We start from the raw sequence: 14,358 nt of genomic DNA, 5'->3' as shown, positions 1-14,358 counted from the left end.
TCAATTATTTATAATGTAATGATGTAGAGATTATTGGCACCAAGAGATGTAGAGATATGGAGAGACATTTATTTCATCGACTTGAAAAGCAACTTGATCTATCCCTTCAAGGTATAGCGTAGCCGTTCGTGCGCGCCAGAGAGCTGCAGCGTAACCTGTTTTCATTTTTATCGTCGGTATCAGGTTTCAGCGCAGGTGAGCTACGAAGGTGCTAGCCAGAGTACGGCAAACCAACCTATATTCATGGCACAATATTTCTCTCTTCTTCTTCAACGTCTACAAAACACATTGGCTTTCGAGGCAAAGTATCGTATTGGTGACAATTTGCGCGCAAACGTACGTTATATGTTATATGTCTATCAAAACGATATGTGTGCGACAAAAGAAACGTTACAACATATAATTAAATTATTTAAATTTGTAACGAAGCCAACAATCTAATGTAATGTTTATTTATTCATTGAAATGCAAAACGTTCCGGACCTACCAAATCATTTTTAATCTAGAAATTCCTTAACAATTAAATACTTTATTTTTATGTAATTTTAAATATTTTGCCAAAATTCCTCTATTCCTCTATCTATATTAGGAAGCTTTTTGTAATACATCATTCCTAATTTATAGAAACATGGATCCAAAATGGTCCAAAAATAAAATTTTCAATTTAGAATAGACTTAATTTAATCGAATTTTCTTAATGGAAATATCCTGAAAGACAATCAACCGAACAAGTTTTCAGTTTTCAATATTAAATATTCTTACATAATTTTCTCTCTCTCTCTTTCTCCCCTTTCCCCTCTCTCTCTGCTCAAGTTTATTTAAAACTTATATTATAAAAAAAAATCTTTGATTTTTGTCATTTGTAACTCAAGAACTACTAGTCCTTCGACTAATTATTTCTAAAAAAAATAATGTTGAGTAAAATCAAAGAATATATATATACACATATATATATATATATATATATATATTTATATAATATTCTTGTTTACTTCAATCGTGAACATACGAAATAAAATTAAATTTCTTTAAGGCTCCTGGGTGCTCACCGCGGCCATATTGGAATCGTGACGTCAGAGGCGAGAAATAACACGTTGAGATTTCTTAGATGCCATTTCTAAATAAAAACATATTTGCATAAAATAACACTTAAGATCTCTTTAATACACTTCTAAAAAACCCCGAAAACTATCCTTCTCCCTTTATAATCAATTAACAGCTGTAAAATGATCGAGATATCAGACTGACATGCGGAATGACTGCGCATGTGCAAAGACCGGACGGACTGGGCTTCATAATATTACATTTTACAGCTGTTGATTGATTATAAAGGGAAAAGGATAGTTTTCGGGGTTTTTTAAGAGTGTGCTAAAGCCATCTGAAGTGCTGTTTCATCGAAATTTTTTTATTTCGAAATGGCATCTAAGAAATTTTAGCGTGTGTTTTCTCGCCTCTGACGTCACGATTCCGACATGGTCGACAAGGTACCAGGAGCCTTCAATTTATTAATTGAAGGTTGTGCTTATATATATATATATATATATATATATATATAATGTGTGTGTGTGTGTGTGTGTACGTGTGTAGATAGATAGTAAAAGTAAATAAAAGAACTATCATGTGGATCAATATCTCTTTAGTTAATGATATATTGGAATAATTTAATAATTTAATTAAAGTCATCGACTATATGTGTATAAGGCCGTTTATATGCATAAAATTAAATATGAAAATAATATTTCTCTTTTTCTCTTTCTCTCTTTTGTTGTCCGTAAAATATAATATCTGAATATTACGTAAAAAAAATTTGTAATCTTAAAACATCTATGCAGATAACAAATCGAAAAGAAAGAAGTATATACTTCTCTACCATTCCTCATACCGTTTTTCTCAATGGTTAAATAAAACACGCTGTATTGATAATATGTGCTTAAACATGTAATTTACATCATAATTATACATTGTGTTAACGTTTTTCACAGAATTAATAAAGTATTGCGCGATAATACGCCCAAGTCAAGAGTGCAATGGAAGTATAAAACTCTAAAATGATCTTTTTTTCTTTTTATTCTAAGGTATATACCTAGCCGTGTTGCTATACGCTTTCTATGCGTCTTTATAAAGAAACGAACGTCATTATTTCTCTAGTTATGTTCTTACGCGTTAGATAAGATGATTTCGATATTTGTTCGAGGATAAGAGTTCTTTTCTCTCCTCTCTCTTATTTTCATTTCTCTTTTTATACGTTTACATTAAAACTTGTCGTGTTCATCTACATATAGCTTCTTTTCCATACCTTCGATAATTACATCACAGCTACAATCTTCATTATCAACGCGTATTGCTGTCCCCTTTAACACACAGATCCTATCCTCTCTGTAAGTACATTTTAGACACGACCGAAGAGAACATCGAGTATGTAATGTTTTTTTTCTTTTTTTTTTCTTATTTTACTTCGCTTACACGTTATGTACAGTTACAAATACGAACGCATCGTGAGTCCGTGGTTCTCACTCGGAGCATCGAGAGCACCAGTTTTTGCTTTCCGCACGAATGCGGAATTATGAAAGACAAAAGTGCTGCTCAAAACCGGTCGATCACTTGCGAGAGCCTGAAAGAGAAGGATAGCAAAGAAATGTAAGAAAAAAAGGATGAGAGAGACAAAAGAGGAGGGAGGAAAAGAGATAGTAGGGGAGAGAGGAGGAGAAGAGTTTACGCTGAACAAAATTAAGAGAAAAGATACAAGAAAGAAACAACTCATATCGTATCAAAATTGATACGTACTGTACAAAAATTTCTCTGATAAATGATAATATAGCACGGCTCCTAGTTTAATTGCGAATTTTTCATCTGAAAAATAATCAAAGTCATATGTAAAAATAGCAATCGATAACGACAATTAGATGAAAATCAAGAATATTTAGAAAATTAAGAATAGTAAACTGATGCACAATTGTATCGTAAGACGTATGTTTCGAGATTGCGATAATAGAAATAAATAGTAATGATAACAGGAATTAGCACACACAAGACCGACTCTAAGTTTTCTGCCGCTTCGAATACATTTTTGCCCCTTTCCTCCTTTTCTTTCATTCTTATTCGTACAATATTTTTGTTGGTTTTTATCGATATCTGTACATTGCACTAACGTTTGCATATTTTGGTAAAGGCTTATCAGAACACATGATCGAAATGCTGCATTGGAAGTTGGCCAATTGTTGAATATGTTATCGGAGGAAAGTAGATATTGTTCCTTATAAAATTTGGAGTAAATTTTTCTTCAATGAAAGTATCGAGGAAGACTATCATTTTTCATACAATATTTCTAATTTTAACATTCGATATCTTAGTGACTAAACTTCAAATTAAGATTCTCTATTAAAGATTTTATTTCAAATTAAGCGAATAACAAAGTTGTTTTAATATTTAACTACTTTAATATTTTCATTAACAGGAATCGACACCAAATTTTACAAGAAATAATACATCAATTTTTCATCGAATCTGGGATACCCTGTAGATACTTGTTTACGGATGCTTTCCTATAGCCGAACCTATACACGGGATCATTAATGTCTTTACAGATAATATCGGAGTGCATGAGATGTACGAGATGTATATGTATATGTGTAATTGTGTGTCATAGACTTATATAATATACATTGAGCACTCTTATCCGACTACAAGATTGAAAGGCAGAGATGTACAAAGATACTTTCTCCGTCACACAACGCTTACAATGGAGAAAGGGCAATGAATAATTAGAAGAGTAAGAATGTGAGGCGATCGCTTCCCCTCTTTTCTTCTCAACATCAATTGCACAATCGAACAAAAAAAAACATCTTACACTCTTTATTGTCCTCGCTTACTTTAACGTTGTCTTTAAGGTTCCAAAGGGAGCGTTCTCTCAGTTTATTTATATAAGTCTATATCTAGTAATTATTAATAATCCCGTGTGTGTGTGTACGTTTTTATGCAAAACGAAAGACTCGAAAAACACAAATATCTGCCCTTTAAAATAAGCATTTACATATTGGCACAGTATTTTATGTCAATTGTGATAATATCAAGTTATCAATCTACCATGTATTATGAAATATATGTAATTTTTTATAATAGATGAATCGAATTTTTTTACGCAGAATCAAACGCAGCTACATCTTAAATATACGATGTAAATACAGGGTATTGCTGTTTACAAAAATAAAATTTGTAAACAAAATTTGGAACAAAAATGTCATCAAAATGCAAAGCATCATTTGCTTTTATCTTCCATTATTTTCATAATTTGCATTATATTCTTTTCTCTTTTGTATGTTTATCGTATTTTGTTATTCTTCCGCTTGCAACATTCCCAACAAGTTGCGAGGGTATTATGACATAAATAGTCTAAACGGTAAAAACTGATTCACCGAGTTATCGCGGTGTATCACTCTTCTTTTCTCTTATCTTATCTTGGTAGATAAAATCGATATTTTAACTCGTCTTAAAATTTCTACTTCGCAAACACCGACGTCGCGATACCCGATAAACAATTTTGACCCCGATCAAAAGTATCAACAATCCACAGAATGCCATAGAGAAGTAGCAAAAAAGTACATTTCGCGGTATGTTATCCGCGTTGGCATTCCACGTAACTGTCTTGTATCGCATACGTGATAATAAAGAAAAGGTTGTTTGTTTTTAACTATATTGTATTTACACATTATATATCGCGAGATATAAAAATACTAACGAGAAACGTATCTATAGAGACGAGGTTCCCAGTAAGCAAACTTGTCAGCAGTTTGCCAACAGATTGGCAACAGATTCGTGCAGAAACTGCAGCGAATTGGCATCAATTGCGTTTGCATTCAACTAGTGTTTTGCCGATATAGAAATCGCAAGCATAACACGATGGCATAACAATGATGGTAGAAACCGAGCAGAATCCGTGACGGTAAATTTTAAACTATTGTTGATCCAGGTGAAATAGCAATGTTTCAAATCCGCTCGATTTCTACCGTCAATTCGCCCTTATTAATATTTTGTCAGCAAGCTTTGCTATATTTCTGCCAACATTCCTACCGATAGTATTGCATATAACAAATTCTATATTTGTTGTCTGAGTTGTCTCCCTGCTGGCAAAATTTATAGCAAACACTTTGCGAAACCTGTCTTTGACAAATTTGGCTGTCTGGGTTTTTCATATGAATCGCTTTCTTTAGAAATTAATTAATTCATAGTCAAGTTTGGCAGTAATATTGTCCCTAGCTATTTGCATTCTTATTGTTGCTTACTAGATTTATCCTGTTCAGCTTTTGACATTCAATATTCTTAAGAGACGCACTGTATACAAATTTCAATTTGTTAGTTCCAGCCATACCACTGCACGCTAAAATCTTTACTAACTTGGAAGATTTCCAATTCTTTTCACGGATCTTCAACATATGGATATAAAAAAAATGCCCTCATTACTCTCTGTTACAACTATCACACTGGAGGTTGATAATATAACAATCACTCGCAAAGATATTCAACTTGAAAAGGATCCGTATGAAGATCCTCGCTGAACCAGATCTTACCGAATCGATAACATTTATGCGTTTATGCTCGCTATACAAAAATTCTATTACTTCAATTAAATCTAAATGAAGAAAAAAGTAAAAAAAGATATAAAAAATGCAGTTAATGACTACACCGATCGATAAATACATTACTAAAGTATTTGAAAGTAAAGGGGAGGAGAAAGAGAGAGGGGGGGGAGGGAGGTAAAGAGGAAGGAACATTAACTAAGTAAAAATGTGTAATAGTAGTTTTAGAATAAATTAAGAAAATGCAAATGTTCAGCGAGATATCTCTTTACTATATGCTACCATTGTGCTTGTCGCATTTCCTAAAGCAAAGAAATATTTCGACACACACACGCGGACGATTGGATAATCCTAACTTTAAGGAGACTAATAAAAGATAAAATAATACTCGACATATTTGCGTGTCGTAACAACGTAGCTAGCCTATTCTGCACAAACGGTTCATAATATTCACGCGCGTACTTAAACACGCGTGCGTTGAGTGCGTGTGTGTGTTTATACACACACACACACACACACACACACACACACATATAGATAAGAATATGCACAAGTATGCATTCTTGCATTTCTAGAAATATAATAAATCTTATAAATATATGTGCCTGTGTGTGTGTGTGTGTATTCGTCCTTGTGTATACAGTTTCTCACTAACACGATTGCAGCCCAAAGCGGGTTAATGCGCGCGTACGGAACTGTGATCCTTTTCCGTAAAATACGTATATACATATATACGTGGAAGAAGAGAGATATATAGAATAGCGAAGCATGTGTATGTTATGCCGCAAGTACACACCTTTCATTAACACTTGGTTTCCAAAGTCGCTCTCCTAACTTTATCGGGGTATTCAACGTCCAGTTTCTCCTTGACCTCCGAATAGCTACTACCCGAGCCTTCGGCCGATGATGTATGCGGTCCGACTTCTTCCAGAGATAATATCTCCGTGTTGGTGGGCGAATAGCTGACAGTAGTTGCTTCACTCGTCGGCGACGTTACGCAACTGTCACCCACACTTCTGCTACGCGGCGTATATCGGGTTTTCTGGAGCTGTTGTATGTTGAGAGACAAACTGGCTTGCATCGATGTTTTTTCCAAAGATTTCGAAAAAGGCTTATCTTCGGTTTGTACATCGATATGAGATGGACTTCTCGAGCGTGGAACGTGAAGCGGACTTTCCGGATCTACCGTCAGATCGGATGACAAAATTTTTGAACTTGCGGCTAATCTGCTCGCACAAGGAGAATATTTTGGCAAATTTATCGTAATTTTATCCGAGCCCACGGTCAACGATGATCGGCCAAGCTTTTTCAACGGGCTGCAAATAAGTTTCTTCTTTTTCAATTGCTTGGCATCATTGCAGGAATCAAAACTCTCGGTGGAATCGCTTTTCTCCTGTTCCTTGCATTTCTCGAGGCCCTTTCTCTTAATCTTGGTACACGTGCAACCCCAAGGAAACTTCTTTGTGATCTCTGTTGTCTTGGTATGTGCTGCGTCGGGCCTTTTAAACTTCGTAATGTTGTCCACAATTGAAATTTTATTGTAATAACGTTGCCCGCTATCTTTATTATTAGTGCTATTCGAGTCCAGCGCCGACTCTATGCAATTGTACTTGAATCGAGATCCAGGAGATTTTTTCTCCGCTATGGGCTGGGTAAGAGTACCTCCTCTACATTCAGTAATGTCCTTTTTAACATCACTAGAAGCATTGGAAAACGATGCGACCGACTTTTCTCCAATCGCACATTGTCGGCAGTCTTCCACTAGTATATCGATCAAAGTCGTATGAGTTCTTTGGTTGTCTGATTTTTTGTGATTTTGACCGAACGAATTCTTCAAGCTTCTGTGAACAATGTTTTTCTGACTTTGAGCAAATGGATTTTTCAAATTTTTCGGTAGATACGTATGTTTCTTGATAACCTTCCCAGTATGATTGTAATATTGATAATCTTGACAATCGGATACTTTTTCGACAGCGGCAATTTTGCTCTGCCCTTTGTCCTTTATCGGGGAATCATTCCGTTTAGAGTTTTTACTCTCTGTCCTCACACTGGACTTTTTCGAGTAACTTTCGGCATTTGGATTCTCATCTTTGGAACGCGTTTTCTTCAAGGACTCTGGGCAATTGGTTTCCTGATTTACAGCCTGCTGTTGCTCGCAAAAGAAGAATACATCATCTACAGAGGCGAAGGATGATTCTTCGTCACAGGGAAGGACAGGTGTCTTCTCCCCTGTGTGAGGCGACTGCTAGACAAGTTTCTCCGTCGGAGAACTTGTCGAAATGGAACTGATGGTATTGGAGTTGTTGGAAACGGTATGTCCGTGACTGCTCGCATGCATATGGCCTCCACCCTGCCCCCCCTGACTCTGGGAGAGGCTGAGTCGCCGTCAGTTCACCAATTCCACGCTTACAAATTGCTTCAGTCGTTCGAGGTATTGATTGTACAATTCTACATCATTATGGCCAGCACCCTGAAAAATTACATATATTTATACATTTTACTATCTATACATATTATAAAGATACTGCCAAGTAAGTTGGCGCTCCTAGTACTAAATAAACTAGTACTAAATACATTTATCACCAAATTAAGTTTCTAAATAAAGCATTTTTCGGTTGCATATTTATTTTGTCGCATGGAGGGGACAGCTTAACATTCAGCATTCAGCCCCCCCCCCCTCCCTGTCTGTTATAAATCCAATTTTCTGCCAATAATTTGAGCACAATTTTAAATTTCAACATTTAGTTACTTCTACTTAATTTTACAATAAATTAGTATTCTGTTTAAAATTAAACAGATAAAATACAATATATAACCGAGCAATGCAATTGTAATCAATGTAAATATGAACAAAAGAATTGAAAATTAAAAAAAATAGTAAATAATTTTTACTATTTTTTATAAAAATCCATCCGATACCTCAACCCATAGTGGTTCTACTGCTCGTGGACATCTCTCATAAATTGCCAGACCATGACTAAAATTTATAACTTCGTCTTCGGTACCATGAATTACCAGAACAGGAGATGTTACCTTCGGTACTTTATCTATGCTGCAAAGAAATAATAATATAATAACAAACATTGTTCTCCTATTGTGTGATGATATAGTTTGATTTTCATATTAAAAAATTTCAACTTTTCCATAGTTAAATCAAATAAATTTTGATAAATAAAAATTTGTATTTACAGTTATTTATCAAATACCCCAAGATATTTTGGATAAAAAGTTAAAGTTTGTGATTACAATATAATAATTTCTACATGTAAAGCCTTTTATAAAATCATATTTAAGCTCATAAAAATTGAACATGTATAGATTTAAAATATATATGTTATTGTACATAGTTGCTGATTAATATCAAGTATTATAAAAATGTAAAGTTTAAAGACACAAAAGTCAAACTTTTATATCGTTTACTCTCATATTTTCCAATAGTTTGTCACTTCTCCCTTTGTTATGCGCATAATGAATAACAGAAAAATCATGCGCAAAAGTACATTTTCACTCTATGCATGCATAATTTTGTGGTAAATATAAAGAAATGAAAGAATAGCAAGGATAACAAGAAGAAAATATATGTAGCAAATATAAACTATAGAGAAATGTAATGATAAATACAGCAGTTATAAATGAAGTAAATTTCATGTACTTGTTCGATACATTTTTAAAAATTCAGAAAAATTTTAATCTCTTACAAAATTTATTACTTTATATCATATACTTTCTAATATAATCACAAGCTTGATTCGTTACTTTCCTCACATCAGTCTAACGTACAGTTTAAAGTAATGTTTTTCATGGCTTGAACAGGTGGATCGCTCGACACATTTTCAACATTGTAAATTTGAGCTTATCGATTAATTGTTTTACTTAGTATTTGCAGCTTTATATACTTTATATATGATGAATGAATTATCGATGCAAAAGATTCGTCATATTTAAACAAAATTGAAAACGAAATTATAGTGTCGAGGCAATTTTTGTTATTGAACATAATCGTCTTTGACGTTTCGTTTCCTCGGTGGATATTTCTCTCGATGCTTATAACCTGTAATGTTACAATATAGAAAGCGATTTCTAGGCTCTTTGTGTCTTTAAAGGGATAAATTAATATTATTTATTTATGTATCGAAGATATATATTCTTTAAAGCGCAAAAGAAAAAAGAAAAAAGAAGAAAGAAGAAATGAATTGGGCAATAAAGCTCATATGTCGCGTGCACGTGCACACCTGAGAGACGATGCGAAGAAGAGGGCGAGAAAGGAGAGAAACGAAGCTTTTTCGTGTAGCCTCGGCTCACCTGGTGAAGGCGTCAAAGAACCAGGTCCTCTTGGTTTTGGGAAAGGCGACTCTCATCCCGGACATGAGCGGCGAGTGCAACACGACCGCGCCGACCTCGTATCTCGCGGCGAGGTCGACCGTGGGGACGGTGCCGATACTCTGGCCGTAGAGTATGATGTTCTCCGGGCTGATGCCGTAGCGCGTCCGCAAGGCGTGCCACGCGGCGTCAATGTCCGCGTAGAGGTTCTTCTCGGACGGTTTACCGCCCGACACCCCGTAGCCCGAGTAATCGTAACTGAATATGTTGCAGTTGATGCGCGAGCCTAGTCCGAGATAAAAGCTCGACATCTGACCGAGGTCGACGGCGTTGCCGTGCGAGAAGAGGATGGTGAAGCGCGCGGTCGCCGAGCAGCGGACAAAGAGGCATGCTATGCGATTGCCGCGCGACGTCCTCGCGTAGAAACCCTCGACCGACTCCTTCTCGCGTTCGGTGTACTGCCACTCGGCGCGTTCCGATAGGGAGATGGAGAACTTGGAGCCCTCGTCCTCGACGAACGTGTACGTCGGCTCGGGCGGCAGGAAGGCTAGTTTGTCTGCGATTCTCGACGGGCAGGGCGGACAGCAAAACAGGCAACACAGTTCACTGAGACTTAACCCGTTCATCGTGCGGATCTTTCACTCCCGGACGACCGCTCGCTCGCTCGCGCGCGCGCGCGCACGAACACGAAACCTAACCACCACCGTCTCCCGTCTCCCGTCTCCCGTCTCCTATCTCCTATCTCCTATCTCCTATACCGTATCCTATATCGTCACGTCTCCCTGTCGTAGTCGAGTCGAAGCATCGAGCGATTCGGGAAATTCGGGAATCGACACACACGATCGTCGGATCGTACCGAGGAGGCAGCTGGGGGAGAACGTTGATTGTCCGCCACCCTGATTGATTTCGCCACGCGGAAACTACAGAGTTACAGAGATTTTTCTTTTTTCTTCGCCACTTAATGAATCACGCGCGTTGTGTCACACATTCCTCTACTAGAGTCACTCGTAATGATTCACAATCAGCCATGACGGCTCGCGGAGACGGACGACTTTTCTCTCTCCCACCTTCTCCCGTTTCTTCTTTCTTTCTCCTTGTCTTTATCGCAAACGCCGTGCCCCCACCCCGCTCTCACTCTACATCCCGTATTTTCATTGTGTGTCGTGTCAGGTGAGATTCTGAGACTGGGACTGGGCGCGAGATAGAGACAGAGATCACGGTACCGCTTTTCGCTGCTGTCGTGAGTCGTGAGTTCGTACTGTTCGTAGTCGTGAAGTGTCGTGTTCGCGTTCGCGTTCGCCTGTTCGCGCTCGGTGCAACCGGAACTTTGCCGACGATCGTCGACTGACCGACGAGGACCGATCAACTCCGATCAGCTCCGATCTTCAATGCAACTTGTTTAGCCGCGTTCGCATTACGTACATTTGATCGCGTTAAACGCGATATATATGGCCATTTATAGATGGAATAGGCTCCAATTCTTCAATATGTCATGTGATTGTGTGCGAAAGTCATAAGCATAATCGAAAATAGTCTCGTAAATTCGACTCGGGAGGCTCGTTATCTTTAGGGATAAAACTCGATAAAATAAAAGAGAAAAAATGAAAATAAAATCTCATTCGCCTTTTACTGGAAAAAAAAAAAACCAAATATTCTTTTCCCTCTCTTTTTACATGTTGTTATAGGCCATTGCACGTACAAAATTTTAGTCGAATAGTAAGGCCGTAAGCAAATCGTCCAATCACAGTCAAGCATTCTTATTACGTTATGATAATTCTTCTCTATGATTGGACGATTTGCTTACGACCTTACGATTACGACTAAAATTTTTGTACGTGCAATGACCTTATAGATTATTCTAATCTCGAGCTTCACGCGCTCTGCGTCTATCTCGGTTCTATGTTCTATTCTTATTATATCTATATAGCGACACCCATGACCCATGATGTAAGAAATAATAGAAAGAATTTTAGAAATAGAAGTTTTCATTGCGCGTGCGCTTGACTCTATCCATTAAAGATTGAGACAAAGAGAGAGAGAGAGAGAGAGAGAGAGAGAGAGAGAGAGAGAGAGAGAGAGAGAGAGAGAGAGAGAGAGAGCGCGTAAGATTAATATATCTCGACCAATCAAAAGAGAACAAGATTTTTCTTTGTCCTGATTGATCAAATTCCAGTTTTTTATGCATATCTTACAGCAGTTTTAAAGAGCTCTCTCATTACACTCTATACAATTGCGTTCACAAATCTACTCATCAGAATAATAGCATCTCATTAATTTGCATATATTTGTATATATGACACACACACACAAATCAAACAATATTTCGTCTACTATAAAAGTAGCAATATGCTATTTTATACATTAAACACTCGATTAATTAATTTCTTTATGTATATGTATTATGCATCTATGCAAATTTGTCGGGATAAGCTTTAAAGAAACAAAGATTTCTTTCCTTTAATCGATCAAACGCTACACTGTACTCAAAACATAAATTTTCTAGTACAATCGTCTCATATATTAGTTATATGTATATATTCTTTTTATCATATTTTTCGTCCCAAGCATTCTCATCTGCTTATTTGTCGGATGACGCTACTAAATAAAATTTTATGTGTATGTGTGTGTAAATATTTCTTTGTCTCGATATACATTGGTGCATAAAAGCATTGTTTTATTCATGAGGAACAAAACAAACCTTTGTTAACAAAGATTTTATTTGTATGTCATTTGCATTCTTTCCATTAAATGTTATCGCTATCAAAAATGAATTTATAATTATCCTTTCAATATTCTTGCAAGTTTATTCTTAATACATTAAGAGTATCAAGATTTGTATATACCTAGTAATACACCATTAGTTACAACATCTGGAAGACTGCTAGTTGAATCAACTTGGACATATGGATCACAGTGAAAAGTTAAGACTGGATGATGTCCCAGAGTATTTGGATTATGCATCGAGCAGTTTGTAGCTTTGTATATTCTTGAAAAATCAGAAATGCAAAGATTAATTGTTAAAAGCTATTATTAAATAAAAATCAAATTTTACAATACTAAAATATTTATAATACATTCAATAGAATATTTTTAATTAAATTAAACAATCGAATTTTGTTCTAATTTAATACATATGTACGTTGTGATGTAATCTACATTTTGACAACTTTTTTTTGTAAAATGGAGAAACTGTAGACCATTTTGAAGAAAAATATCAGGCATAAACGACTAGATTGTTATACTGGACACAAGTCTTTTATATTTATTAATGTTGCGGATAATTAAATTATTCGAGCTCTATATACTGATATTTTTTCACATACTAAACTTATATTTACTATCGTATTTACTATCTTTGAATTCTTTTGTATCTATAACTTGTTCAATTTAAATGGATACCTCTTGTGAGATATAAATCCCTGGTCTTCTATGCCCAGAAAATTGAGAACTTGCTGCTTTGTTGCCAATAAATGTAGCATCTTCTGTATATATAATTCTAATGCAGCTCGTCGTTGTTCTAATACTTTTGGTTGTGAGTTTCTTACTCTCTTTGGTGGAAATGGTGCAATATCTGGATTATCTTTTTTCAACTGGAAATCAAAATTCTCTTTAATAATAACCTAACATTAATCAGTAAGTGTATAATGATAAAAATATAGCAACAAGAGAGAGAGAGAGAGAGAGATATATATATATATATATATATATAGTTTGTCAATGTTATTTTGTACAACACATACACACACATTATTAACAAAATACATATATATGTCTTTCAACGATTAAAAAAAATTGTTATTTTATTTTGATTATAGTAGAAAACATGTGAGTGCTTTTATAACAGGCCTTTATCAATAACCCTTTCGATAACATACCGTACGATGTAACGCACTAAATTCACTATATCTTCTCTCAATGGAATATCGAGTACCGGTTTGCGATTCCAAAATCTCGATACAGTAAACATAATAGGGTTTGCCGTGTGACACATCGGCCAAACGGTAACCGTTAATGAAAGCTTCGTACATTGCATTGCCAACAAATTATATGTTAATAATGTAATTTAAGATTATAATAAATTTTCAGTGTTAAATCATACGCGACAACACAAGTACGATCAACAATGCGAAAGGCAGACGATATAAAAATCTATTCGTGTCGGAGAAATATTTACAAACTCACTAAATGCGCATAGAATATATATATATGTACACTACTTGACGTTACAAAAATGCATTTGATTGAACAAAGAAAACTTTACCCTCGTTCTTTTCATTGGCCAATCAAACTTCGAAGCATTTTAACGTTACAAGTTACAAGTGCGTTTCGAAGCGTCTTTTCATTATTTATATATGAATCGCGAGCACAAAGCGCACAAAGTGAAACGTAATCATAGATAATATAATAAAAAATAGAGCAAGCACGCAAAACTCGAAGTCTGAGAGAGAGAGAGAGAGAGAGTGAG

General features: G+C 35.7%; 2 protein-coding genes across 5 annotated transcripts; both read right to left on the bottom strand.

Moving 5' to 3' along the window:
- Positions 1–7,805: 7,805 nt before the first annotated feature.
- LOC145938201 (alpha/beta hydrolase domain-containing protein 17B) lies at positions 7,806–11,744 on the bottom strand. 2 transcript variants are annotated; one of them, XM_083041660.1, is made up of 3 exons: positions 9,876–11,744; positions 8,607–8,625; positions 7,806–8,043 (listed from the first exon to the last, which is right to left on the bottom strand). In XM_083041660.1, the coding sequence occupies exons 1-3, from the start codon at positions 10,517–10,519 to the stop codon at positions 7,960–7,962; spliced, it is 747 nt and encodes a 248-aa protein (XP_082897786.1). In that variant the 5' UTR covers positions 10,520–11,744; the 3' UTR covers positions 7,806–7,959. The 2 variants fall into 2 exon arrangements, with proteins under 2 accessions (XP_082897786.1, XP_082897785.1); XM_083041659.1 differs by having other exon boundaries at positions 8,493–8,625; positions 9,876–11,731.
- Positions 11,745–12,281: 537 nt separating this feature from the next.
- Positions 12,282–14,308, bottom strand: LOC145938202 (sorting nexin-24). 3 transcript variants are annotated; one of them, XM_083041663.1, is made up of 4 exons: positions 14,155–14,308; positions 13,293–13,483; positions 12,737–12,879; positions 12,282–12,650 (listed from the first exon to the last, which is right to left on the bottom strand). In XM_083041663.1, exons 1-4 carry the CDS (start codon positions 14,167–14,169, stop codon positions 12,568–12,570), a joined length of 432 nt encoding a protein of 143 aa, XP_082897789.1. In that variant the 5' UTR covers positions 14,170–14,308; the 3' UTR covers positions 12,282–12,567. The 3 variants fall into 3 exon arrangements, with proteins under 3 accessions (XP_082897789.1, XP_082897788.1, XP_082897787.1); XM_083041661.1 differs by lacking the exon at positions 14,155–14,308 and adding an exon at positions 13,769–14,140 and having other exon boundaries at positions 12,297–12,650; XM_083041662.1 differs by lacking the exon at positions 14,155–14,308 and adding an exon at positions 13,769–14,136 and having other exon boundaries at positions 12,296–12,879.
- Between the last annotated feature and the right edge of the window lie 50 nt (positions 14,309–14,358).

Source organism: Prenolepis imparis, unplaced genomic scaffold (assembly GCF_030444845.1).
Source record: "Prenolepis imparis isolate NDT839.2.m4 unplaced genomic scaffold, iyPreImpa1.0 SCAF_7, whole genome shotgun sequence".
Classification (NCBI taxonomy): domain Eukaryota; kingdom Metazoa; phylum Arthropoda; class Insecta; order Hymenoptera; family Formicidae; genus Prenolepis; species Prenolepis imparis.
The sequence above is the reverse complement of the archived record's forward strand: the minus strand, read 5'-3'. Positions and strand labels throughout refer to the sequence as shown.

Coding starts and splice junctions, on each gene's coding strand:
- LOC145938201 (XM_083041659.1), bottom strand. CDS start 10,519: ATGAACGGGTTAAGTCTCAGTGAACTGTGTTGCCTGTTTTGCTGTCCG. Junction 8,626..9,875: donor TTCTTTGACGCCTTCACCAG/GTGAGCCGAGGC, acceptor ATTTCTTTGCAG/CATAGATAAAGTACCGAAGG. Junction 8,044..8,492: donor TAGAACCACTATGGGTTGAG/GTATCGGATGGA, acceptor GTAATTTTTCAG/GGTGCTGGCCATAATGATGT.
- LOC145938202 (XM_083041661.1), bottom strand. CDS start 13,921: ATGTACGAAGCTTTCATTAACGGTTACCGTTTGGCCGATGTGTCACAC. Junction 13,484..13,768: donor TTAGTGCGTTACATCGTACG/GTATGTTATCGA, acceptor TTTGATTTCCAG/TTGAAAAAAGATAATCCAGA. Junction 12,880..13,292: donor GGATTTATATCTCACAAGAG/GTATCCATTTAA, acceptor TGATTTTTCAAG/AATATACAAAGCTACAAACT.